Raw genomic sequence first — 27,730 nt, forward strand, 5'->3', positions numbered from 1 at the left:
ACCTCAAACACCGCCTCCTCAACTCGGAAGTGATTCTTTGCTCCCTTTTCCGGTGAGGAGGAGGTTGCCGTTGCCACCGCTTGGGCCAGAGCTGGGGGGCTGTCTCCGGGGTCCGGGAGGGGCAGATGAATGGGCAGCGGGCGGGAGAATATGAGTGGCTTTCCTCGACAAGGAGGACTTCCGGGGTTAAATCATCCGGAAGCGGAAGAGAAGGGCTGCCTGCTGTCCGCCTGGCTCTCCGGGGGAACGGCGGCGGCGGCGGCGGGTGGCGGCGGTGGAGGTTCCGGGGCTGCCCCGTCTCAACTAGTGGCCCGTTCGCCGCTGGACTCCGCGTCATCTCGACCACTGTTCCCCGCTTCAGCCCGGGCGGGTCGGAGAGCGAGGGGCCGCGGGCGGGGTCAGTGCCAGCGAAAGGGCGCGAAGGGAGACGGTGGGGGGGGGGGGCAATGTGGGCTAGGGGTCCCGGGAGGGGGGGAGGGGAAGGGGTGCCTCGCTGGAGTCTTCGATGTCTGCCGCCTCTAAAGCGGGAGAGAAATTGGGACCGACTAGAGGAAAGTTGGTCTTCCTGGCGTGCATCGTGATGCTGTACCGTACATCCTTCTTTGCAGACAAAGCCTGCCGTTGGCTGTTGACAATTTTAGTTTATATAGATCCCTGGGGTTCAAAGCCTGCATCCCTCTGAATGTTGTTGCCCGAGAAAAAGGGAGGATTGCTGGCTCCCTAAATTGCTTCTGGGCTTCTCAGAATCAGGGGTCTCCAACCTCGGCAACTTTAAGCCTGGCGGACTTCAACTCCCAGAATTCCCCAGCCAGCAAAGCTGTTCTATATCGGAGGTCTTCAAACTTGGCAGCTTTAAGACTTGTGGACTTCAACTCCCAGAATTCCTCATAGACACTGGAGAGAGAGAGAGAGAGAGGCTAAAAATCAAGAAGCTGGCTGGGGAATTCTGGGAGTTGAAGTCCGCCAGGCTTAAAGTTGCTGAGGTTGGAGACCCCTGCCCTGGAGGGTGGGGTGGGCTTTGTAAACTCACGGCTTGATCTAACATAGCGTATTTCTTAACCGCAGAGATCTAATTTCCTCAGCTGCGTTTTCTGTAGATGGTTTCTTTAGCTTCTCCTCCCCATCTACCCCAATGTACGCACACATTTAATTATACCCGATTTCGGAATGTGGTAGACTTCTAGGCCTGTGTTTGGGATGCTTCAATGATCTTGTTTGACATTTCTCTTTGAAGTCTAGTTTTTTTCCAAAACAGGTGCAGGCCCACAAGATGAGATTGGGAGAAAGATGGAGATGGAATGCAGATTTCCAGGAAAGAAATAGTCTAGCACTGCAATTGTAGAATTCAAGGATTGTTCATTTTTGCATAATTATAGCAGGCTTTTGGTATGTTTCATCTGCAACTTTAGCATTTTTAGGCTGAAAACTGCCTTTAAAGAACAGCACAGTTTTCTTTTGGGATGCTTGAGAGTGTAGGGAATGGGTTGCTAACTAGCTGTGATCTGCTAATATAAGTGTTAGATAACATACATACATGCCGTTAATATTTCAAAGTTCACCCTAAAACATGTTTATTAAATTTTGGCCATTTCAATGAAACCAAAAATATTTGTTTCTTAATTGCTCCTTAGTTATCCTTCAGCACAACAGAAACTAAATCCATTGTGAGCTCTATCAGAAGTTGGAGGCTACTGAAATTTGAATAAGTAAATTAAGTGGCTTGTTCTTGGTATGTCTGTGTCATGCTATATAAACTTTGTAAAAGCTATATGATCAAGAGTTTTCAAGCCATGGATCTTGCTTTTCCATTATCAAGTTTTTAGATCAAAGATTACTTAAAAACATGTAGCACTGAGAGTTTCTTTTAACTTGATGGATTAAAAATAAAGCATTCTGAGATTTTTCAAAGTGAAAGAATAGGGATTACATTATATCGCTCATCATAATTTTAGAAGCTACGTATGGAATTATATTGGCAGGTGAGTGCAGAAATACAGGAATTTGAACCAGGACAGCATCCTTTTGCCACAACTGGAGAGAGTGTTTTTAACACTTTGTTCAGCAGAGACTGTCCAGAATTAGGATATAGTTATTTGTGGCTGATTGAGTATGAAATTCAGTAGAGCAACTTCCTCAACAGAATTAGAAAGACAATTCCAGCTCTTCTACATAATTTGTAAAATGTTTTCTGAATGATTGAAAAATCACCTGGGAATGCAGAGTTTTGGATTTCACCCCAGTTTTCTGCAAATAATTTATGTCCCTCTTTGTATGCTAGAGAACTAAACAAGATCAGTTTTGCAAACATCCAGTATTTAGTAATCATTAGTAGGTTTACAACGTTGAGATGCAACATCCTTTGCCAATTCTTTGCGTTAAAATAGAGGGTACAATCATTTTTAGTGATTCCAAACATCTTGTGGCTATATTTTGCTTGCCATCTTACCAATATTTTTGAAAGATACTGAGAATTTGGAATATTTATATATTCCTATCATGTCTTTTCATGAAAATTGTTACTATACGAAGCATGATTTCGTTTTGATGATGTTAGAAAATTTGAGAGCTATTTGAATGTTTGGAACATCAGAACATGCTAGTAAATTCTAGTTTTTTTACAATGAACTAACAAAGTCTCAGAATCAGAACTGGTATTGTGGGGGAGTCAAGATGGTTCTCAGTACCATATAGACATTACATAGTTTGACAACCAGCCTTTTATCTTTATGTCTCCCAGCTAGAATGGATGAATCTCACTTCAACTCCTCCCCGTATTTCTGGCCAGGAGTGCCCACAGTCTCGGGACAGGTAAGGAATATCTGAAATTTAAATTGCTTTTTATGAAGTTTGGCCCGTGACTATTCTAAAACTCTTCTATTTTATCTTTAGATTGACAACAGCATGTTTATTAACAAAATGAAGGAGCAGTTGTTGCCCTCAGAAAAGAGCTGTGGTCTGGCTCCTCCTCACTATCCTACTTTACTGACTGTCCCCACTTCTGTGGCCCTTCCCACCAACATTTCTATGGATTCTGACACCAAGCCAGAACACCTTACCCCAACCAGCCAGACGTCAGTAACACAGAACATCACAGTGGTACCAGTGCAGTCTGCTGGGCTCATGACAACAGGTGAGGTAATTTGGATGGTCCAGTTGCTAACTCAACGTTTTAAGTTGTTCTTGAGAAAAGAATATAGTTAAGCTTTTCTTAGACATTGGAAAAGGGGCCTTCTGATTAAATGTGTACTGTGACCTAAATTTTGCTGTATCATAAAATACGTTTCCCTAGCTGATCTATCCTAGAAAGTAGAATCACACTTGCCCGGGTGTGTGGTTTTATTGAAGCTTGCATTCATAACTTTTTTTTCCTTTGTATTTTCTTGCAGCAACTCAGAGAGGTAGGCCTAGGATTTTAGGATGAAGCTTATGCATAAACATTTAAATTTGAGCCCTGCAGGCCTAGCCCAGTAGCAATTATACATAATTATATTAGTATGGTTTCCTTTCTTTGACATGCTGACAGGTGGATTAGGACTTGTAGGGTTTGAAACAATCCTTCTGTTTTCTCTCATACAGGACCTGGTCTGGTAATAACTTCTCCTTCTGGATCCCTGGTGACCACAGCCACTTCTGTGCAAACCTTTCCCATTTCTGCACCCATGATTGTCTCAGCCCTTCCTCCTGGTTCCCAGGCAGCTCTCCAAGTAATACCTGACCTTTCTAAGAAGGGCGTCCTTGCAGAGGGTGGGGCAGTGAGTGCTGCTGGCAGTATCACCCCTAAAGCTCCCAGGGGAAGAAAAAAGAAGCGACTGCAGGAAACGGGCCTGCCGGACATGAGTGATCCTTTTGTGTTACCCAATGAAGATGAAGACCACCAACACAAAGATGGCAAGACATACAGGTGAGATTATGGGGATTAGAAATCCTGCATTTTATTTATTTGACAGTTTTTATAGCCTACCCAGCTCAACGCTCTGGGCAGATTTCACAAGAGTGCATATGAACAAGTATTTGAACAATGAACAAGTATATGAACAAGTCATTTGAATTACTGGGGATCTGTTTTCTTCCATGATGTGGCATTCTAGTTCATTGTGCTTCTGATTTACTTGTGATTTAGGTAAGAGTATAACTTAGCAGGTTATACTGAACAATAACTTTTCACTGGCTGGTTTTTACAGTGTAGTTGATTCTGTAAATTGATCTCTAAATCAACATAATGGTTGGTACATGCAACTGCATGCCAGAACTACCTATGTGAATTTAATCTGTCCCTCATGTCTCTATTATGTGAGTTACAGTTTTACTCTTTCTGGCAAACTTTGTATAGCAGTTGAACTTTATTTAATGATTTATCCACTCTTTTCCACCTAAAGCATCAAAAAAAGTACTTATGTCTTGTTCTGGTATTGCTAATGAATACATTAAACTCTTGAGGAGGTAATGAAAATTATCAAGGGCTATGGTCATATTATAATGTCTAATTCTGCCTGACAGAACTATAGTAGACTGGGTGATCATGCTGTCCTTGTTTTGGGATTGATAAAGTATTTTAATGTAATAGCATAGTTGGATTGCTTATATGAATGCAATAATATTCTGAAGAACATATCTCCACAGATAAAATTTGAGGACTGAGCTTTGTACTATGGATATTGCTGAAATCCCACAAACCAAAAACCCAATTTTTAGCAAGTAGCGCAATAGGCTTTATTAGAAATTAATGTCTTTTTGGAGGAAGCTTATTTATTGGTCAGTGTGGGAATCTTGTATTTGTGATACTGGGTGTTTCTAAAGATATTATTTTGCCTTGCCCTGATTCTTTTACAATTGCTTTTAAAGCAACATTTTTACTTGTATCATCCTTGTTCATGAGAAATGCACTTTGTATATAGAATTAGTGTTGGTGATCATATGGAAAATTCGTTTCTTAATTTGCGCATTTATAAGTTGGTGTATATTTTTTTCACCATCTAGCAGAATACTGGAAATACCGTGTACATGAATTTTATCTCATGTCAGATGGCAGCATCTAATGAATATCAGCTGATATCAAAAGAGCTAAGCAGGGATGGATTTGGATAGTAATTGGATGAAAGACCATCAAGAAATTACCGGAGTCTTCCACAGTTTTAACGATATCATTTGGCTTAATGTCTGTATTTTTCGGGAATGATAGATATTAGGATGATTTTCTTCTCTGGGGTCATTTAGAAAGCAAATATGGAATGCCTTTCAAATCATGGCAGATGTTAAGATCTAGGCATATTAAACCAATATTTATCTTAGTTTGAAAGCTGCTAGTCATATTTGCTTAATAACAGGTAAGCAATTGGACTCTGAATAACATGAAAAGCTGGCAATGTGGTATAACTCAAATCTGAAAATACCAGGAATGAAGCTCTGTTGGAATATTTGGGCTAAAAGGGGACTAATCCTTTACATAGCTAAATGGTTGCAGCATCCTGTGGTCACAGTTTGCAACCTTCCAGCCAACTTCCAACAAAGTAAGTCAAGGGGGAAGCTGGAGTTGCTTAATGACCTCATGATTCACTTAACATCTGCAGTGATTCATTTCACAACCATGGCAAAACAGATCATAAAATTGAATGCAACTTGCTTAACAACACCTCACTTAGCAATGGAGATTCTGGTCCCAATTGTGGTCATAAGTCAAGGACTGTTTGTATGTACAACTGAAACATACATTAAATAAACAGTATAGTCCAGATGCATTAGCTATCTGAGATGCCTGCAGTTATTGCACTTTTAAAAAATACTGTGCTTGAAACCAATAATTCAGTTTTACAACATTAAAAGTAAAAGCATTTACTATATATTTGATCTGTGAAGGGAAGAATTGGAATATCCAGAAAGTACCATAGCCTACGTGGAAGAGCAGATTTAGAAGTGTCATAAAAGACTCATCATCTGCAAAGGAAAAACCCAAGAAAATGGTTATTGGTCAAAGAAAAGCATTTATGAGAAAATGTAGTCATGCTGTACCCCAAAAAAGGACAAATGAAGTATTACAACCCTACAGGGGAATAGGATGACTAGACTCCCTTTAAAACTATGTATTTTAAAAACTATATGTAAGTGTTTTGTCAATTTTCATGTCTACCATAATAATATTTTTGCCTGACTGCTCTATGGAAACTGTAAGGGACAGGAATAAATTTTCTGTAGAGTGTGAGTAAAATAGTTCTTTTTCAAAATATTTTTATATTAGGTTAAGTCTTTGCCAATTAAAAAACAACCTTAAAGATCCCATCAGATTTTTCTTTTAACTACACCTTCTGCACTAAACTTTGATTGCAAAAATCTTATTTTCTGTTTGATATCAATGAGTATCTCAGAACCTCAGCATTTATATAATATATTGAGGTTTTGTTTAAATAACCAATATAGTTGTCAAGTGTGAAGTTCTTTTTTCTCCCTTCATTGGCCACAACACTTCTATGCCATTCAAAAAGGTGCATTAGATCCAAAGAGAGTGGAGTGCATGCATAACAAGGAGCCAGTGGCAAACAAGCTCAACAATTTTGGCTTTACCTGTCTAGATTGCAGTATGATGTGCAAGACTGTAGCTGCCAAAGCTAATATTCAATACGATCAGAAAATTCCTATAGATATTTCAGGAGTAATAATGAACCCAAAAATGACTCAATTGAGGTTAAGTCATTGACTGGGACTTCACTGAAACTCTTGAAATAGTCCACACGGGAAACAATTCCACATGTCTTTCTTATAATGCTGGCCGCTCCTGTTCACCACTTGTCATATTTTCTTATTGATTGATTGATTGGATTTATATTGCCGCCTATTCACCGATGGTGACTCAAGGCGGCTTACAGAATAAAAACCACATTTAAAACAATAAAAACTAACAAAAAGAATCAAATAAATTAATATAGTACAATTACCCCCACTCCGGTGACAGCAGATCGCACGAGCCATTTAATGGGCTTCATCCTGCTCTAGGTTCCCCAGACCCACTGGCAGAACCAGGTCTTCAGCGCCTTCCAGAAAAGTATTAGAGTGAGGGCCATTCTAATCTCTGGGGGAATAATGTTCCAGAGAGAGGGAGCCACCACAGAGAAGGCCGTTCTTCTGGATCCCACCAGGTGAATCTCCCTCACAACACTCCCTGCCTCCCCGTTCTAATGGGTTGGGCAAGAGACGGTCCCTCAGATAACCTGGTCCCAGGCTATGAAAGGCTTTAAAGGTAACAAACAGCACCTTGAATTGCACCCAGAAGCAAATCGGCAGCCAATGCAGCTTCTGCAGGAGAAGTGATACATGTGCACACCGGGGTCTGCACAAAACCATGCGGGCCACTGCATTTTGCCCCAACTAGAGTTTCCAGTTGCTCTTCAAGGGCAGCTCCATGTAGAGCGTGTTGCAATAGTCAAGACGGGAAGTGACTAGGATATGAATGACTGTGAAATATTGCTGTTTTCTATACAAACTTTGTATTTGATGAAAAAGATGAAGGGACAATTTCTGGTTCCAACCATATATTACATGTCTAGGTTCTATGGGGTTATTAGTGACAATTTCCTTTTATTGAGCATTATTTTTTTTAATAAATTAGATTTAACTACTCAGCTGGTTAAACGTGGACTCTTGTTTTCATATCATTTGAAATCATTAGTCCTTGAAGAGAAAATGTGGACAAAATGCTTTTAAAATAAGATCTAAAGCCTGTTTTGTGTAGACAAATCAGCCACAGTGAGGCTTGATGTAGGTAATTTGTGGGATGGGTTTTGGGTATTTAAAGAGTGAATTTGATGTTTTTATCTTCAAGGTTTAGACATCCATTTTTACTTTCAAAAGTCCCTGATACCACAACAACAACACCAACAACAAAATGTCCACATTTGACCCATCTTTTATGGATGTGTATGCTAATAGGCTTTGAGTTGGACTTCTTGGTCTATAGTGTTAGACAGAGTTCTATTATATTAATTTTTGCTACTTATTAATTTATATAGAACTGCTGTGGAGGCTGTCCATAACTTTGAAACAGGGTGCATTCAAGTATGCTGATGAACCTTCAGCAAGTCTAGGCTGACATTTAGCCTATGTAAAGTGAAATTTACTCCTGAAAGAATGGCTGCTCAGTCAAGGAGGGTTCCTTGGCTCCCTGCCATCTTTGAGGAAATGGAAATGACAGCTAGTATGTTTTCATAACCAAAAGTATGCCAGATATGTCTGTTCTTAATCCAATCGGATTTGCCAGTGATTAACCATACCTTTGTTACATCGTGATTATACTACTACAACATGTTTTATGTAGTGCTTCAGGCAGAGCAAAAGGTAGCACCCGCTGGATACATGATAATGTGTATTTGCCTGGGTTGAAATGTCTGTTCTGGGTGCCAATTGTATTTTCCGCTAAATTCAAGATAGTTACTATCTTTAAAGCTCTAAGCTGGTAACTACTTATCTCAACATAAATCTATACTAAAGTTGATATAGGAGTCTCTCCTAGATTTCAGGCACCTGTTTCTTAGACATGTGAGAGGATTCCCCCCCACCCGGTTGGCTTATGAAATGCAAGGGATTGTATTTATCATTAATCTGGTCATTTTTAGTAGAGGAATCAATACATTTCCCTGCAATTGGGTCTTTTTAAGTTGTCTAATTAAGACTTTTAATTGTTTTTTGTTCAGAATATTCTTACTAGATGCCGGAGCACCCTAGCAAAAGGAGATTAACAAGAGCACAACTGATTAGTGGAGACATTCTACTATACCAACCTTTAGTTGAGAAATCAGGGTATTCAGTGAAATTGCACCTCTTTGAGGATATTTGCTTTGCTGAGAATATGTTTGTTTTTATTTTATATATGCTAGAAAGAAGCTTAGCATGTATTTGTGAAGGATAGTTCCACTGCTGCAGAATCTGAGGCTTATCAGAAAGTTTTAAGTTGTTTTCATTTTATTGGTCTATATAATATTCTGTTACTATTACCATATATATCTGCACATAAATCATGTATTTTTATAAACTCCCCAAATTGTGTTCAATCTATTTGCAAATGAGCTTATGATTATCCATAATAAAGTATCCATATGTAAATAAACATAATAAATATATACTGACAGATAAGGCATCCCTTAGATTTTTAAAAATACCATGAAAATGTGGCACCATCGGATAAGCTAATTATGAAAATTAAAACATACAAAAATTTTGAAGGATGGCTAATCCATGATTTGCAAATTTTTCATGGTATTTTGGTTAAAAATATAAGGATCATATTTTTATTATTTATTATTTATTTATTAGGACCTGAGGGTAGAACAAAAAGCAATGGGTAGAAGCTTGTTAAAGAGACATCCTACCTGAAACAGAAATTTCCTGATAGTGAGAATAATTAAGCAATGGAACAGCTTGCCCCCCGGAGTTGTAGGTGTTCTATCATTGGAGGTTTTCAAGAAAAGATTGGACAACCAGGATGGTAGAAAGACGCCTGCTCCAAAGTCTTTATGATTTATGCTTTATGATCCTGTGATCCTGTGCATGGTTTCATGAATTTTAACCATCTTACCATTTGGGCTCTTTTTCAGTATCTGGTCTTAGAAACACCTTGTATATACTATACACCTTGTATATATGATATGAAAAGAATTGAACATAATAGAAAGGTTTAAAAGCCTAATTAAAATCAATATAATATCAATTTTTCATCTAGTAATTTAATATCAATATAATATGAATTCAGTCAGAATAACAAAATAACAGAGTTGGAAGGGACCTCGGAGTTCTAGTCCAACCCACTGCTCAAGCAAGAGTCCCTATACCATTCCAGACAAATGGTTATCCAATGTCTTCTTAAAAACCTCCAGTGTTGGAGCACTTCACAACTTCTGCAGGTTAGTGTGCTGGCTGGGGACTAACCAATTGTAGTTCAAAACATCTTTCTCAACATCAAATTGAGAAAGAATCTTTAAATTTCAGATTCCATAATGATTAAGGATTTAGCACAAAAATACTTTTAACTGGCTATGTCTTCCCTGGTACTTGTCATAGTTTCTTTAGTGTAAAGGAAGATCAACTACTCCCTGCTTGATATTTTCCAGATGTGCTGAGCTACCGTAGTACTGTTCATATTCCCAGACAGTCTAAACTAAGGAAGGCCTTCCTGAAAGAGCCGAATCCAAATCAGTTTTATTCCTTTACCTCTTAACAGAATTGCAGGACTGGATGTGGGCAGCTCTTCTTTCGAGTGATAGGATCTTTCTGGTCAGTTGTGGATGATCCTAGGGACATAGATATTGGCCTGCCCTTGAGTGACTTTGTCTCTTTCCCCTCAACCTGGTCTCAGGTGCCGGATGTGTTCCCTGACCTTTTACTCCAAGTCAGAAATGCAGATCCACTCCAAGTCCCACACCGAGGCAAAGCCACACAAGTGCCCTCACTGCTCCAAGAGTTTTGCGAACAGCTCCTACCTGGCCCAACATATACGCATCCATTCAGGGGCTAAGCCCTACACCTGCAGCTACTGCCAGAAAGCCTTCCGCCAACTCTCACATCTACAACAGCACACACGGTAAGATCCGATGAGACTGGGGAGACATCCATGATGCATGCTGCCAACATCGTAGCATGAGGCAAGTGCCCATGGGGAGACTGCTCAGAGCATCTCAGCCATTTCCTGCCAGTTGGTCCATGCTTACTTTGTGCAAAGAGCAGAGGGGCCTCCTAATGTATGCTATCCGGTCCTTTGCCACAGAACAGTCTGTGAGAAAATGGAGAAGCTATTGGGTCGTCAGAGACAGGAGTTCTTACAATATCTGGGAGACTGAATCTATAGGTGCAGGACTGACGGCCTCCCCACTTCACATCACAAAAACACTTGCTGAGCAGCTCCGTCCCCTTGCTTCCCCAGCCCAGGATTTCTCATACACATACTCCCACAACTCCTGACTCCTCTCTCTGGCCTCCTGGTCTTGCACTCCCTTTTGTGGAGTTTTCCTCCACTGTAGCGAGAGACAGCATGGTACCATTCCTCATGTTGTCATTGCTAGCTTGCTGGCGGTCATGTCCAACTGCTGCCCCTGCTCCTCCTCTTCGGCAGGATCCACTCCAAGCTCCACACGGCGGTTGTCAAGCCACACAAGTGCCCTCACTGCTCCAAGAGCTTCGCCAACACGTCCTACCTGGCCCAGCACCTCCGCATCCATTCGGGGGTCAAACCCTACACGTGCCGTTACTGCCAGAAGGCGTTCCGCCAGCTCTCCCACCTACAGCAGCACACACGGTAAGGGCCAAGGAGGCTGGGGGCCCAGCCTGGCCCCCCGTGCCATCAGCATGCACTATTTTGGAGCACACACGGCAAGCATGCAGGGAGAGGGTGGGGGGTGAAGCCAGTCCTGTCAATTGGAAAGATGTGGCCCGCCAGAGAGGAAAGAGTGGGGGCTGCAGAGGAGACACTGACCATGCCAGGGCAGGGAGTATTGGCCCGGGGAGATGTGGCCCTTTTTCACCCCCTCCAGGGGGTCCCAGAGAGAGAGAGAGAGAGAGAGACTGAGGCAGGCATGGACTAGAGGGGCATGAAGCTACAGGGAATAAAGAAGTGGCACTGTACAAGTGGAATGTATGGCAATGTTCCTTGATACTTTAGAGGATAAATGTATGATTTCCTTAGTTATTTTGGCAGGCATTGCAAATGTGCGTGAGCAAGCACATTCTTTGGCATGGTGGAGGGCAGAATTAAAAGAAGCAACTTCAATTTGGACAGAGATCTTGTTCTCCAGTCCTTTGCCCTGGCACTGCCACAGGTGGCTGAAGTAACTCAGAGTTTGCCTCTTGCCTGTGAGCTGCTTGTCCCTCTCCTTTTGTTTCTGCATGCTCTTGCGGGCTTTCCTTCTGAGCTTAGCTAGCTAAGCTGGACTGGGAAGGAGGTGGCATGTGGCTTGATCAAAGAAACAAGGAAATAAGTTGGTGAAGGGCGGTGCATCTTTTGCTTGCCTAGCTCAGCTGGAGGGCAGCTTCAGAACATCTGGCAGTGGGTTTCTATGCTGACTTTTCTCCTGCTGATCTTTTCTCTCTACCCTTTTTGTAATAGGATTCATACTGGAGATCGACCCTATAAATGTGCTCACCCTGGCTGTGAAAAGGCTTTCACACAACTTTCAAATTTGCAGGTAAGGCTTTCAGTTTCCTCTAGGTTAGTCTGTAAAAGGTATTGATCCAAATATCCAGCAACTTGGGGTTGTGGTTGGAAAGCATTGAGGGGTGGCAGTAGCCTTTCGTTTAAGCATCAGCCGGAGTGTTAGCCCAGAGGCACCAGGCAGGCGAATCGAAAGAACATATGTGCCCAGTGGTTGCTTTAGAAAGGAGGGAGTCCTCCATCCCTTCTCTGCCAGCATTTTGGTTTTTATCCAGGCTGTGTACTTATTCCATAAACTGGGAGACAGGGAAACGAGCCCATGTTAAGAATGTTGCACTTCACTCCTTTTTATTTCATTGGGATCATTGCTGAATTGCTAGTAATCAGCATCTAATCCATAGTTGTTATTAGTAAAAATAAAATTGCTCACTAGATATTGTACACCAGTGGTAGTCAACCTGGTCCCTACAGCCCACTAGTGGGCGTTCCAGCTTTCATGGTGGGCGATAGGGGTTTTGTCCGATACTGAAGCATTTCCTTTTTTTTTAATTTAATTGACTTTTTAAAAAAATTTCATAGCATTATTTAAAAACGGTTTCATTAGGTTTTTATAAAATTCCCCGTGACAATTTAAATTTCTGAAAATATACTATTTGTATCACCCGCGCATAAGTTTAGTTCACGTTACATAAGTGAAAGTAAATGGCGCTATAGTGCGACCTCAAACAAAAGAGCCTCATCCCAGAATAGCTCGCACATCTCCTCCCGAACCGGTGGGCGGTTAGAAAATTTTACTACTAACAGAGATACAAAAGTGGGCAGTAGGTATAAAAAGGTTGACTACCCCTGTTGTACACTGATTAAACACGATCTCAAGCAGTAGGTAACTTTGAATCAAAGTAAGCAAGAGAAAGTTGACATTTATACAGAGGGAGGAAAGGTTTCCATTTCTTTGTTTGTTACAATGCGTCATTTGATTTTGTTTTTACATTTTTGCAACTGTATGGCTTATATCAACAGCTCTGCTAGGAAAATCTAACATAATTTGACCACTAGCCTGATTACGAACTGTGACAAACCTAAATAGTTTTGAAGGAAAATAAAAAGTGTGAGCCTGAGAATCTGTTTTTATTGGGTGATTCAAACTAACTACTTTATCGGAGATGAAGAATCCAACTTTGCTAAGGCAAAGTTCAAAAATTAACAGAGGATGTCATTCCTACAGATCTTAATTTATGCTGTTTTAGGTCTTGCTTGCTACTTTCAGTTCCCAGATTTGTTGGCAAGAGGAAGCATGTCTGGCAACCACAACTACACTGCTCAGCTTTAATAGATTTTAATAATACTAACATATTTACTTGGTTACTTGCTTATTTGCTTAGCAACAATAAACTCATTGCTGTAGCTTTGCCTTTGTTTTTATATTAAGTTGAAATTTATATACATGACATTTGAAATAGCATGGTGTACAATTTACCATATTTTTCAGGCTATAAGACGCTCCGGAGTATAAGACACACCTAGCTTTTGGGGAGGAAAACAAGAAAAAAAATTTGCCTCTGCCTCTGAGCAATTTGCTGCCCATCACTGCCTCCACGTGTCCCGTTTCGGTCTTCGTGCATCCTGTTTTTGGCCCGTTCCAGGCGGCAGGGATAGGCAGCGGCAATGATCCCCACTGCCTGGAACGGGCCAAAAATGGGGCACACATAGATGGTGATAGGTGACAGTGGCGATGGGCGGCGATGGCAGCAATAGGCAGCAGCAATCCCTGCAGCCTGGAACAGCTGATAGGCAATATTCCCAGAGACTGATCCAACTGCCAATCAGCTGCTCGTGCTAAATCAGGCTGTGCTGAAGGTGACCATGCTGTTTGCTGCAAGGAGGTAAATTGCTGGGAGGCAGAGCTGAAGGGTGGGGGGCGGCGGGTAGGCGGGACTTTGGCAACATTCGCTGTATAAGACACACAAACATTTCCACCCACTCTTTTTTGGGGGGGAAGTGCGTCTTACACTCCAAAAAGTACAGTAGTACTTTGGGAAGGTAAATACGAAGTTACCAGCAAATTTTGGACAAATTTGGGCAAGATAAACCAAAACAAATGATAGGGGATCTAGTTACATAAATACTATGTAAATTGCCAGCTTAGAAGATACATAGATAGATACATAGATATCATCCATGCCTGTGAACGCATACACATGCCTGATTTTTATTTAAGAAATGGCATTATTCATTATTATTTTATTTATTAAATTTGTTTGCTGCCCATTTCATTGCAAGGTGTCTCTGGACAGTTTACTATATAAAAATAAAACCATAAATAAATAAATATATATATATATATGTATATATATATATAGGTCTTTGGTTGTTCGGGTTTTCTCCCGTGTAAAATTAGAAGTGTCTTGGCGACGTTTCGACGAAGTCTCATTCGTCATCTTCAGGCTTCAGCTTCGGATGGGGTTTTCTGTGCTCTGATTGGCTGGGGTGTGTCCTGTGTTGGTGGGGGCTTGGTTGTGCTCAGTCTAATCTATATATATATTTGTATATATATATATATATATATACAATATATATATATATATATATATATATATATATATATATATAGGTCTTTGGTTGTTCGGGTTTTCTCCCGTGTAAAATTAGAAGTGTCTTGGCGACGTTTCGACGAAGTCTCATTCGTCATCTTCAGGCTTCAGCTTCGGATGGGGGTTTTTCTGTGCTCTGATTGGCTGGGGGTGTGTCCTGTGTTGGTGGGGGCTTGGTTGTGCTCAGTCTAATCTATATATATTTGTATATATATAAATATTTATATATATATATATATATATATATATATATATATATATATATATATATATATATATATATATTTGTTTTCTGAGGTTTTCACGGGTGTTTGTATATAGGTCTTTGGTTGTTCGGTTTTCTCCCGTAAAATTGGAAGTGTCTTGGCGACGTTTCGGCGAAGTCTCATTCGTCATCTTCAGGCTTCAGCTTCGGATGGGGGTTTTTCTGTGCTCTGATTGGCTGGGGGTGTGTCCTGTGTTGGTGGGGGCTTGGTTGTGCTCAGTCTAATCTATATATATATTTGTATATATATATATTTATATATATATACAATATGTATATATATATATATATATATATATATATATATATATATATATATATTTGTTTTCTGAGGTTTTCACGGGTGTTTGTATATAGGTCTTTGGTTGTTCGGGTTTTCTCCCATGTAAAATTGGAAGTGTCTTGGCGACGTTTCGACGAAGTCTCATTCGTCATCTTCAGGCTTCAGCTTCGTGCTTCTGGGAGCAATGTGTGATCGCAGCTGTTTCTTCCTTTTAACTGCTAGTGGGGGTTTGAACTGATTGGGTGGGAGCTTGGCTGTGCTCTGATTGGATGGGGTTTTTTCTGTGCTCTGATTGGATGGGGGTGTGTCCTGTGTTGGTGGGGGCTTGGTTGTGCTCAGTCTAGTCTGTGCTGCAGGGGGATTTGAGCTGGTGAGCTGCATAGCTGTTGTTTGGCTTTGTGGACTTTAAAGTCACAGGACATGATATTGACTTTAAAAAGACCAGAACTATCGCCAAAACTGAACACTTTAACAACAGAATAATCAGAGAAGCCATTGAGATAGAAAAACGCCCACACAGCATGAACAAACGAGATGACACCTCCCGCCTACCAGCCATTTGGAAACCCGCCCTTATTGACAAACGAGTCCCTAACACGAGGAATGACACCAGACCCATACTCACAAGGTCCACACAGGATGTCACCACCGCACATCCACCCAGAAAGCAGACCCAAACCCACACTGATCATGAAGCACGACCAAGGACCAGAAGCCAGACCGCAGCTGCAACATTAGCCATTTCAAACCCCTCCAATCCATTCATGCAGCAGACTGACACCCACTATGAAGATGTAGCACGACCACAAAGCCAAACAACAGCTATGCAGCTCACCAGCTCAAATCCCCCTGCAGCACAGACTAGACTGAGCACAACCAAGCCCCCACCAACACAGGACACACCCCCAGCCAATCAGAGCACAGAAAAAACCCCATCCAATCAGAGCACAGCCAAGCTCCCACCCAATCAGTTCAAACCCCCACTAGCAGTTAAAAGGAAGAAACAGCTGCGATCACACATTGCTCCCAGAAGCACAAAGCTGAAGCCTGAAGATGACGAATGAGGCTTCGTCGAAATGTCGCCAAGACACTTCCAATTTTACACGGGAGAAAACCCGAACAACCAAAGACATATATATATATATATATACACAAATGGTAAAACATAACAAAAATTAAAATCATAACTAAAACTAAAAGTGGGGAGGAATAGAACAGAATGTACAGGGGAGGGAAGTGGGAGCTGCTGTTAGTTAATCAACCACATCCAGTGTGGTGCTCCCCCATTGGCGGCCCAAGCCAACTGGCAGAGCCAGGTCTTCAGGCTCTTGGTCTTCAGGCTCTTGGTCTTCAGGTCAGGAGGGTGAGAGCTGAGCTAAGCTCACCTCCTGGATCCTACCAGCCAGAATTCCTTGACTGAGGGGATCCGCAGCATGCCTCATCTGCCAAAACAGTGGGACTGGCCTGTCCCATACGGATGAGACAGTTCCTTGAGTAACATTAATAGACCTCCGAACAAGATAAAACAGTATAAGCTTTCAACTCATTGCCCTTTTTCTCACTCCCTACCATTCTAGTCCCACAGAAGGCAGCACAACAAAGACAAACCCTTCAAGTGCCACAATTGCCACCGAGCATACACAGATGCCACCTCGTTGGAGGTTCATCTAGCCACTCACACAGTGAAGCATGCCAAGATTTACAACTGCTCCATGTGCAATCGGGCCTATACCTCGGTAAGCACAACTTAATTGAAAGAGGGAGACAACGGGAGGACCATTTGGCCACTGCCCTCAGAGGAGAGCTCTGGAAACAGGTTTCTGCTGTGGCCCATGGGTGTGCACCATCCTCTTAGTGGAATGGAAGAGTTGGCCTCTCCACTTGTATCCATGGTTCTGAATTTATTTTGTGCCTCTTTTCCACTTCAGGAAACATATTTGATGAAACACATGCGGAAACACAACATCCCTGACCCCCAGCAGCAGGTGGCTGTGGTCCAAGCCCAAGTCCAGGCTCAATCACAGGCATCGCAACAGCAGCAGCAGCACTTCCAAGCACAGGGCAGTGGAGCAGCAGGAGGTCCATCTGGAGACAACCCGTCCAATCCTCCCCCACAGTGTTCTTTTGACCTTACCCCTTATAAAACTTCGGAGCATCACAAAGACATCTGCCTCACGGTTAGCACCAGCACCATCCAAGTGGAGCACCTTTCCAGTTCTTAGAGACCATGGCTGAAGAGGGGAGTGGAAAACTTCTCCTGCATCATCTGTGCCCATGGGTAGTTCTTTTGTGATGGCCTCTCCTCATGCAGCAGTTTGTGACGGCTTCCCTTAGGGGGAGGGAAATGGGGATTCTATCTATTTAGTTGGCCGCTCCTTGGCGTTACCATTAGTGCCTCCAGAGGCACAATCTTCCACCCGTAAACAGGGGATCGAACTCTCTTTGTGCAAGAAGAGGGCTCCTCCCTTACACCAGGCCTTCTTGTTCATTAAGGGAACCCCACTTTCCCTCATCCAGCAGAGATGAGAAATGAGGGGGTACCAATGGATGAAAGGAGCTTCAGCAATGACTGATTGCAGGTGAATGAGGGTGACTGGGAGTCTTCCAAAGATTCCCTTGGGGTGTAGACTGGAGAACGTTCACTCGTTATGTCACTCCCTTCCCTCACCCCTCTTTCCTGTGAGCTGGAGGAAGGAAGAATGGCTGCTCCTGTTCTAGGCATCAAATGTTGTTCAGCTTACAAAACCTTGAAGATAATGGGATGTTGCTGGTGACTGACAGCTGAGTCTGCATAATCCATTACTTGGGGGGCTATGGAATGGGGGAGTGCCTAACCTTTTCCCAGCCAACTTCAGGAAGAATTAGGGATGGGAAGGTGGGTACTACAACTTAGAAACTTACATGGTTTAACCTCCACCATAATGTTAAGCCTCCTGCAGGCATCAAGTCTAAACCAAAAAAATGCCTAGTGGTAAGAGTGCCAAAATGACAGCCCCCCCCCCCAAAAAAAAAAGAGACTGAGGGTTGTTTTTCTGTCTTCACACCCTTCTTTCTCCCTTTCTGCAATAAGTGCAGTCTGGAACCCAAGGCTCAAAGGAGGTCTTTGGGGGAAGCCCCCAGGGAAGGAAACTGTTGGGCTATTTCTCTCTACGTGCGGTCCAGATGCCTCCTTCACTGTCCTTACTGCCAAGCCAGGCTGGATATAAGATGGCTGTAGTGTGGTGATGCTTGGAGAGCAAGAATCAGAGGAATCTTCCAGGGGGTGAACAGTGGAGAAGAGGAAATGGTGGAAACAATCATTCCTGCACTGCACAGAGAGACCAATTAGAAGGGAAAATTTCCCAAGCAACAGACTTGGGCCCTCTCCCCACTTGAATTTATATATAAATATATATATATATAAATCTATATACAAATAGTTGGATAGATATATCTATTCACACTTCAATCCCATCCAGCCTGCCCCTGTCCTTGCTGTAACTGTTTCTATCCGTGTTTATAAAACCACATTATCCTTGCACACTTTTATTTTCAGTCCTTGATTTTTATCCTTCATACTTGGTTGCTGCCTTCATCTTCAAAGTATTTCCCCTTTGCTTTAATCTTGTAATTTCTTGATCCTTCATTTCAATATTCTGGTTATTCCTTGGGCCACAGAGGCACAAAAAGAGGTTTCCAAAAGCTAATGGGGATTTAAGTGAAAAAAAATTGTCTCTAGTAGGCCTGCAAATGCTGTAGATTAAAGAGTGGAAGAACTTACTTTCAAATATTGGTGCATAAAAACAAATCAGTTTAGGTGCCTTTCTAGACAAACGAAGATTCTGCCCATTGTTGGCAGTAGATGGATACTTAAGGCAAGAATATGAGGTTTGCTTGTTCTTCCCTCAGTCATGACAGAGCTTGTCCAGGGCAGACTGCTTTCTGTGCAATTTGCACTGCTTTCCTGTCTGCTAAAAGCAGCATTGTTTGAGGACAAACTTGTGAATGACTTGATGATCCCACACATTTGGGATAGACCAGGACTGATGGATGTTCCTGCCTCCCCCCTGTAGGGCAGACAAAATCCTACTGAAATCTAAACGGTGCATAAACATTTCAAGATTGTGCTTTGGCTGCAGGGATTATGGTGAAATTGAGTGTGTGTGTCTGTGCGTGTGTTCTGTTTCTACGTTGGGCATGGGTATGAATTTTGTGTGCATGTGTCCCTACACTTTTAAGTGTACATGCACGTCTGGTAAAATCCTGCACTTCCTTTCCCTCAGGGTATTAATTTTCTGGACCACATAACACGTCCATGATTGTTACAAGCATTGTAAGAGCTAGAAGAGTTATCTCCCTTGTTTTCTGAGCACAAGGCTGAGAGGATGATGAGAGTGAGCAGACCTTGATTCAGGACTGTAACTAGTTATGTGCTAATTTTTCTATCTTGTGTATGCTTGGCAGAAGATGCTCACATTTATGAGAGAGATTGATGATCTTTTTTCCAGAAGCTTCATTGTAACTAGATTAATGGCTTGAAGGGCCACATAGAGTGCAACAGGGAGAGTTCTTTTCCTGACAGGGCAGTGGAAGAACTAAGATTGTGGGCAGGCAATAACTCTTTATGTATCTGCAGCAAGAACACTGCTAATACTTAGCCCTCCTCAGGCATTTCACCCCAAGAACAGAATTCTAGGTCCTGAATTCTTGCCTGCTCTAAGGTTCATGTTGGAACTGGGAGCATGCTGCTTTTCCCACCTGTCATGTTTATCCTTCACTGTGCAGATTGTGAGGGGCTGAGAATATTGTCCTCTACGGGCCATTGGAAATGGGATCTATGACCATCATCTACTTTTAAGAAAAAGCCTGGGGGAAATTGCTACAACAATGATGGAAGTTAAAATAAGAATACACATTTGAAGAGGCTGAGCGGGTAGAGAATATAAAGGTAGCTTGCCTATGTGTGAAGAGACATTACCTTTTGCCCATGTCTTACATGAAGTTTTTGGATCAGTATTCTGACTTCTAAAGCTACTCCAGAGAGAGAGGACATTGTAGAAAAATGAAGCTTGGGTGAGAGAATTCCACAGTTTTCCTTATGGTGATAAATAAAGCACTTTTCCAGAGATGCAGTGTTAAGAGTAACCAATAAGAGAAACGACAAATGTTGAGGCATTTGGCAACATTTGTGTTTTCCTCAATATTTTTTCGTCTTCACTGAAGAGGACTGGTTACTGAAAGTTAAGGAGACAAATTTGTTTGCTCTTACCTTTTCAAATTGCCGCATTAGTTCAGTGTGGGTAATTTTCAGCTGTTCTTAAGAATCTTTCATATTGCATTTCCCAGAGGAAGGGGGGTATTTTAAATTTCCAACCTTAATATTGCATTAGAACTTTTGTATTTAATTTCATTACTTTTTTTAAAGAATAAATTCCAAAAGCCCTCTTAATGTTAATGAAACTGTGTTTGTGGTTCATTAAGGATTAAGGATGATAGTAAGATGGTTATAAGTGGATCCTCTAGGTTCAAAGCCTACTAGAAATTATTAAAATATATGCTGTTAAGGCCCACATATTTTCCTGAGGACTACATAGCCAGTCTTTGTACACATTATTTCCTTTTTCCCTTTGTACTATTACTAAAGTAGAAGTGACTTTTTTTTTTATCAGATTGATGCTACTCTTTATTGTGTATGTGGTTGCTCTGTTCTCTGATCTCATCTGGATCAAGCCTCTTAATTCTCTCCTTTTGTTTTTTTCCCCCCCTCTTGAACTTGTCTTTTGCTCAGCCACTAGAGAAGCATGGATTTATGAGTGTTTTGCTATTTCCTGAAAAACTCCCAGGTTTGTATGAATTTCATGATAATTAATATTAGGGGCCTGGATGGCCAGAGCTTGGAAATGCTCTGGATCACCAGAATTCAGCCCATATGTTGTATACTTTAGAATTATATATGTTGGCTTTTAGTATTTCTACATCAAGGATGGTTCACCAAATAGATTAAATCAACCAATGTAACAGTTGAAATTACAGTACTGATTTAGATGAAATTAACTAGCAAAAATAGCAATGGAAATAATCCATTCAAATCCTATTTTTTAAAGCCTGAGGTGATAAAAACATCTTTGTCTAGATTTTTTTTAAGACCAAGTGTCTGGCGAATCTCAACTTGTGATAAGCATTACAAAAATGTAGCACAACGTTTCCCGTTTACCTAGCCTTGGTAAGCAAACCACAGAGTGGTTTTCTATGAGAATCATAGTAGGCAAGCAAATTTATGAGACAAGGTTCTCCTGTACATCTCAAGTCATTTAGATATCTAAAAAGCATACTAATCAAGAGCAATGTATTTATGTTAACACTGATCTTCACCGACCTGTTATTACTTTGAACCAACTGACATTCTTGCCCTATCTCCAAAAGCAAATCCACTGACAATATCTTTCAGAAGTCTTATTGAAATCTTATAAAGTAACAGATAAGCTTTGTCTAGGACAGGGGTGTCAAACTGGCGGTCTGTGGGCCACGCTCACCCCAGCTCCGCGAAGGAAAAACATCACAAAATGTCATGTGATGGCAACATGACACCGTGGGTTTGACACCCATGGTCAGGGGCAAGCTGTGGAATGCTAGGAATTGAAGTCCATATATATTAAAGTTGCAAAGGTTGACAAACATCTGGTGCAAGGGCTGCTTCAGCTGGGAAAGCTGCTTCATTTTGCATGAAGTTGCTATTGGTCAGTAGAAACTCAATACCTTAGGCCAGGAATGACTAACCTTTTTGCCATCATGCCAACGGTGGGGGGGGTCACACGTGTGTGCCCACACCCATAATCCTATGTGCCCTGCCCCCGTGCATGGACACGTGACCCCCCCTGCTCCCCTTGCTCCTGGCATGCGATGGCCTGGTAGGCCTGTTTTTCTCTCTCACCTGGCTCCAGAGCCTTTCTAGAAGTCTGTGGGGGGTGAAAACAGCCTTCCCCTCCCCCGAAGGACCAGAAGGCCCGTTTTTTGCTGTCCCCGGTCTTCAGGGCCTCTCTAGGAGTCTGGGAGGGACAAAAACAGCCTTTCACACACCCAAGGTCCTCCAGATACCAGAAACAGCCCATTTGCCAACTTCTAGTGGGACCAGAAGTTGGCAAACAGGCCATTTTCAGCCTCCGTAGGACCTCCGGGGGGGGGGGGAGGCCGTTTTTGCCCTCCCCAGACTCCTACAGAGGCTCTGGAGCCAGGTGAGAGAGAAAAACAGGCCTTCCCTATCACCACCCCGAGACAGGAAACAGCCTGTTTCCATACTCAGTGGGCCCAGAAGGCCTGAAAATCAGCTGGCGTGTACTGAAGCTGAGCTCGCATGCCCACTGATATGGCTACCTGTGCCACACGTGGCACACGTGCCATAGGTTCGCCATCACGGGCTTAGGCCATGCATGTGAATCTTAGGACCAAAGTGAAGTGAAAGTGTAACAGGTTTATTTGCAATAGATCTGGTAAATACTTTGACCCAGTTATAGTAAATTTTTGACCCCTTATAGTAAATTAGACTGCTCAAACAAGTATAGGAAGTGAACTTGCATGTGAGAAACAAGTATTCTTGAATACAAAAAACCAATTTGCATACTAATCACAAACTAAGACCAAGTCATTTATAATTGATACTGAAACAATGAATCTTGACATTATAGTTTAAAAAACAACAACCTCCAATGAATATTTCAAGGTGATACTCTTTTGTGTCTTAACCACAATAATCAGGTTGGATGTTGTAATCAATAATACTAAAAGCTGCCAAGAAGTCCAGCTAAATTAAGATGGGTCATACTCCTAATTGTTTTAGAACAATTAAAGCTGATTCAGGATTGAAGCCATTGATGTGCTTCAGTCTTATACATAAGTGTATCATACCCTGTAATAAATATGCACTGAAGTGAATTTATCTCAATTGATATATTTAACAGATTAACAGAGTTGGAAGGGACCTGGTAGGTCTTCTAATCCAACCACCCCACCCCACAGCAGTGTCTGGCCAAAGCCATCACAATCTCTAGTGCAAACAAAAGCCCATTTTGGAGGGGTTAACGTTATAACTGTCTTTCAAGGAGACAGAACAAATTATCCTCACAAATGGATATTAAATTACCTTTCAGGACAAGTAAAGCATATTCTTAATAGGCTACTCTCTTTTACCTGCTGATTTATGTCTTCAGGCCATAACAGCTTCATCCAACAAAGCAGCTGCTACAAATTGCAAGATCTATCTATTTACAATTATTATCTGCCATTTAATTGTGGATGTCAGGGCAGGCCTGATGTACATTACCAAAACCTGGATGGACAGCAGTCTCTCTCAGAGATACAGCCCCCTGAAATTCAGATTGGCACCACCTATAGCCCCAGTGTATGGTGGGAAAGGGAATAGCTACTGTCAGGCATGAAATTACTAGCATCAAAAGGTCTTACTCTTCAGATAACTAAATCTGGGGTCTTGCTTATGTGGTTAGGGCCTAAGGGGATAGTAGTTGAACCAGCTGCTTTTCCCTGCTACATAGACAGCATCCCTGCCAGGGCTTCTTTGTCTAATTGCTGAGGTGACAGTAAAGTTTCCCAAAACAGGGTGTTTTCAACCAGCCTTCTCTGGCCAAGGGACTGAAGTGGCCCAGACGTTCTGGTCACCATGACAGTCACATACTGAACTAGTTACTGAGGGCCCAAGACACATAAGAGTTCCATGCTATGTGTGGGTTTTTTACCAAGGCAGCCATAATGTGACCTGAAAATTGGGGGCATCAAAGTTATTCTTTAATCATGGACATACTGCTTTCTGATTGCTGTGGATTTTGCAATGGGGAAGGTCTTGGGTGCTTAAGAATCCAGTGGGTTTTCAGTTTTTTGAGGATCTGGTGGGCACTTTGGTTGACACCTTGGTCATCATTAGAATAAAGAGGAAACTAGAATATATCCCTGAGTACACCAGAGTGGTTAGTGGTTGGATTCAAATAGTAATCCAGACTTCTTTGAATTATGAATTACAACAATAAATTTAAATGCATATGCCTATCGTTTACTGTGAAAAAATGTTTTTCCCAGGCTGTTTAGGGGAGTCTAAAAAAAGTAGAAGTGGTGCGATACCATATGATTGAAGGCCCACCCATTTTCTTATATTGCTTTATTTAGCAAATTTCTATAGCTGCCCATCTCATAAAAAGTGCCTGTGGGCATTTTACAAAATAAACTGTATCACAATATTCTACAAATCAGACATAAGTAAGGAAAAAAAACATAAAGGAATAAGGAACCCCAAGATTGCAGGAGGACAATGGTCATTTAGTCTCATTCAACCACTTCACAGACTCACCACAGGATTCCTAGGCTTGGAAAATAACATTTTCAACGTTCTCTGAAGGGTCCTTGATGCTCTCTGTGCTTGTTTACTTTCTTACAATGTTTCATAACCCAAACAAAGTAACATCATCAGCACCGATTATGTTACCTAGTTTGGGTAATGAAATGTCTGCAAGAAAACAAGCAAGCTCAGAGAACACCAAGGACCCCTTCATTTCAACTGTGAGCTACAGATATTCTCCCTTATTGATCAAGGCTTGATCAAGAGATGGGGCTAACTTCACCTCAGGGAGAATGATGTTCCTGAGTTACAGCAGGAAAGGGGCATCGCCTGGGTCCTGACCAATGGAACTCCTTCGCAGGCAGGATCCAGACCATACTTCTGCTGGATCTGATGGATGGATGGGTAGATATAACTGGGAAGAGACAGCTCCTCATTGCACAACACACATATAAAAAGACTAGAGCTTTGACTGCATAGCTGTGGCCATCTTGAGCTTTGATCTCCAAAGGATTCTAATTTAGACTCGTACTCTGTATAAATTCTAATTTATATCTTGGGCTAAGCCTTTTCCTAGTCTACTCATTTCATACAAAAAATCAGCCTAGGACTTGGGCTATCTTACATTACTCTGGCAACTTTACAAAGCTGAGCAGAAAATTCACTATTTTGTTCCAACTGCTGTGCTGGAATTTGAAAACTTGCTTCTCATCTTAGATACAAATGCAATTATTCTTTCTTTCTCACCATCCCAACGGTGTCCTTCCTTCCCTGTCCCTTACTCATCCAGCTTTATCCCCATTCCTAAATAAGCCAATCTAAAAATAGCTGGGGGAGGGGGGGAGATTATGAGAGGTGTTATTTTCCCCAGTGCTTAGTAGGATATAAGGTAGCCACTTCCTTACCTTCTTTCAAAAACACATAAAAGGATCCTGCAAATGCTGGGTCATTGGTTATCATTGTTAGAGGGATCTGTTTGAGGAAAGTGCTATTGACAAGGCCCTATAAATTAAAGGGCCAAAAAGAGGTAAATTAGAAAATATTCCTGAGTAAAAAATATGAACCTAGAGAAAAAAGGATTGGGCAACAACACAAGCATACTGTTGGAGTTGTCCTGTTGAAAAAATGGAGAAATGTGAGTGGAACAAGAGTAGCACATTGCCCAACTGGACCCCTTCTGTGGAAAATTTTCCCCCTATGGTAATTAGTGTGAACAGAGATCTCCTTTGAGTTTTTTGACTTGGAGGCTAAAGTATTTTGGACCAATCTGGTCAGCTGCCCCCTTGTTTTTGTTCAGCAGGACTAACAGCTTCCCCTTTAATTCCTTTATTGATGCAGGTATTATTCACATATAGATCATAAAATAATTATTGGAGATAAAAGAAAGAAATCATTGCTTACTTTCTGATCAGCTGAAGATAATCTGCTTCTCTATCACTGCAATAACATCTGAGAAGAAGACAGGACATCCACCATCAATTCCTAATGTATATTTAACATTTTAGTCAGAAACTGATTTTAACTACATTTCCTTTCTCCAGGAATCTCTGAGATCTAAAATTCTGTGAACCTGGGGTGTATAAAAATGCAGTCCAACATATGTATATTAGGAAGGTAGTTCCTATATATTCAGTGGACTTATTCTTAAGTAAGTTTATACAAGTTATAAATTAATCAGGATATTCATCACATTTCTACACTGTCCGTTTCATTTCATTAACTTCAGGCAGTTTAGAATATAAATTACTATTCATGGATCTTCACCCTCCGCAGACTTAACATTTATGATCAGAGCCATGAGGATTAAACTGAAACAGTACTGACATAGGTATCAGCTGTCTAGCACTTATTTCAGAAGGGTTTTTTTCATTTCCAGGGAAACCTAATAAGTAAATTGAAGCTTATGAAAAGCAGTGCAGTGCAGTGAAAAGCAAAATCCAAGTTAGCTCTCACTGAAAGCCTGATGGGGAGCAGGACACAAAGGAGATATTGCTTTGTATGTGCATATTAGCTTCCCAGCATTCAGACAACAGTTGCAGTGAAAGAAATTAATTTCATTTCAATTAGCATAGATATGTTTTTAGCTTTATCAGCTAATACAAGGTTCCACATCCTTGTTTAGAAACTTCCAAAGAAATGCAGCATTCATCCTGACACTGGTACTACCAAGGAAATATGTGTATGTTTCTCTTAATTTTTAATCTCTCTTTCTAGGTGACGAGCGCTAATAGGTGGTTCTTGTTATGAAGCTAGAAGACAGAAATTTGCCCAGTGACTGCCTTTTCCTTTTGACTATGTTTGGCTAATAATCAAAGCCTCAGTTGAAATATTGTACTAAGACTGGTTCTCAAATTTTTGTGATATGGCATCTCCCAAAATGATAAATGAATATGTGTGATACCCCATTACAATGGAATTATTTAAAAAGAAATGTTTTTTTTTCTCTCGGGTTAGGCTGGGGCAATAAATAAATATACTTCTTACTTTTAATAATTAAAATTTAATCTATATATCACAGGTTTTTCAAACTTTGAAGGACCACAAGTGCTCCTTTCAGTATGCACAAACAAGATGCAAAACCCACAAATTTTGATACTGATTTGCACAAGCTTTTTTTAAAAAAAATACATACAACCTATATGAACTCTAAATTGTACATAGCCTGCAGCACCAAGCCACTGTTCTAATCATAATTTGTTACGGTTAGAGATTATAGTTTCCAAATCACAATGGCTAGAGTCACAGATTCAATTACAATCAACCAAACCACTTTATGGCTTTGTATTAATAAACTGTAAATGTAGCCTGTCAGAGGACTGGAATTAGCTACTGTTTTTTCAGTGCTCTTGGTATAACCCTAACCCTAAACAATCAAACTCAACTCCTCCATTTATCCCAAATGCCTTTTCCTAATTCTTGGACATACTAGGCAGTTCTTCTAGAAACAATTGACTGACAAGTAGGTAAGATACATTCAATACTTCCTAATGATTGTAAAACCATGAGGAAGTTGAATTTTAAACAGAAAAACTCTTTAGTGTGGCTGTTTGCATTTTTCTACTATTCCTTAGAAATTGGTTTTGCTCTCACTTCTGATGTAGTCAAAACTGCCTTTCCTCAACTGTTTAAAATTTGGACAATCTCTTAT

General features: G+C 41.3%; 1 protein-coding gene across 16 annotated transcripts; it reads left to right on the top strand.

Moving 5' to 3' along the window:
- The first annotated feature begins 46 nt into the window (after positions 1 to 46).
- Positions 47 to 26,982, top strand: ZNF384 (zinc finger protein 384). 16 transcript variants are annotated; one of them, XM_058174026.1, is made up of 13 exons: positions 258 to 397; positions 1,256 to 1,386; positions 1,632 to 1,729; positions 2,738 to 2,808; positions 2,890 to 3,130; positions 3,577 to 3,901; positions 10,337 to 10,561; positions 11,090 to 11,272; positions 12,080 to 12,158; positions 16,841 to 16,999; positions 17,192 to 17,440; positions 21,031 to 21,085; positions 26,797 to 26,982. In XM_058174026.1, the coding sequence occupies exons 4-13, from the start codon at positions 2,743 to 2,745 to the stop codon at positions 26,808 to 26,810; spliced, it is 1,596 nt and encodes a 531-aa protein (XP_058030009.1). In that variant the 5' UTR covers positions 258 to 397; positions 1,256 to 1,386; positions 1,632 to 1,729; positions 2,738 to 2,742; the 3' UTR covers positions 26,811 to 26,982. The 16 variants fall into 16 exon arrangements, 9 of the variants coding, with proteins under 9 accessions (XP_058030002.1, XP_058030006.1, XP_058030004.1 ...); XM_058174028.1 differs by lacking the exon at positions 1,632 to 1,729; XM_058174025.1 differs by lacking the exon at positions 1,256 to 1,386.
- Positions 26,983 to 27,730: the final 748 nt, after the last annotated feature.

This window comes from Ahaetulla prasina, chromosome 2 (genome assembly GCF_028640845.1).
Source record: "Ahaetulla prasina isolate Xishuangbanna chromosome 2, ASM2864084v1, whole genome shotgun sequence".
Lineage (NCBI taxonomy): Eukaryota > Metazoa > Chordata > Lepidosauria > Squamata > Colubridae > Ahaetulla > Ahaetulla prasina.

Excerpts from the sequence above, each read along its gene's own strand:
- ZNF384 (XM_058174019.1), top strand. The coding sequence starts at position 130 with ATGGGCAGCGGGCGGGAGAATATGAGTGGCTTTCCTCGACAAGGAGGA. Across the intron at positions 398-2,737 it reads AGCGAGGGGCCGCGGGCGGG|CTAGAATGGATGAATCTCAC; the intron begins GTCAGTGCCAGC and ends TATGTCTCCCAG. Across the intron at positions 3,902-10,336 it reads AAAGATGGCAAGACATACAG|GTGCCGGATGTGTTCCCTGA; the intron begins GTGAGATTATGG and ends ACCTGGTCTCAG.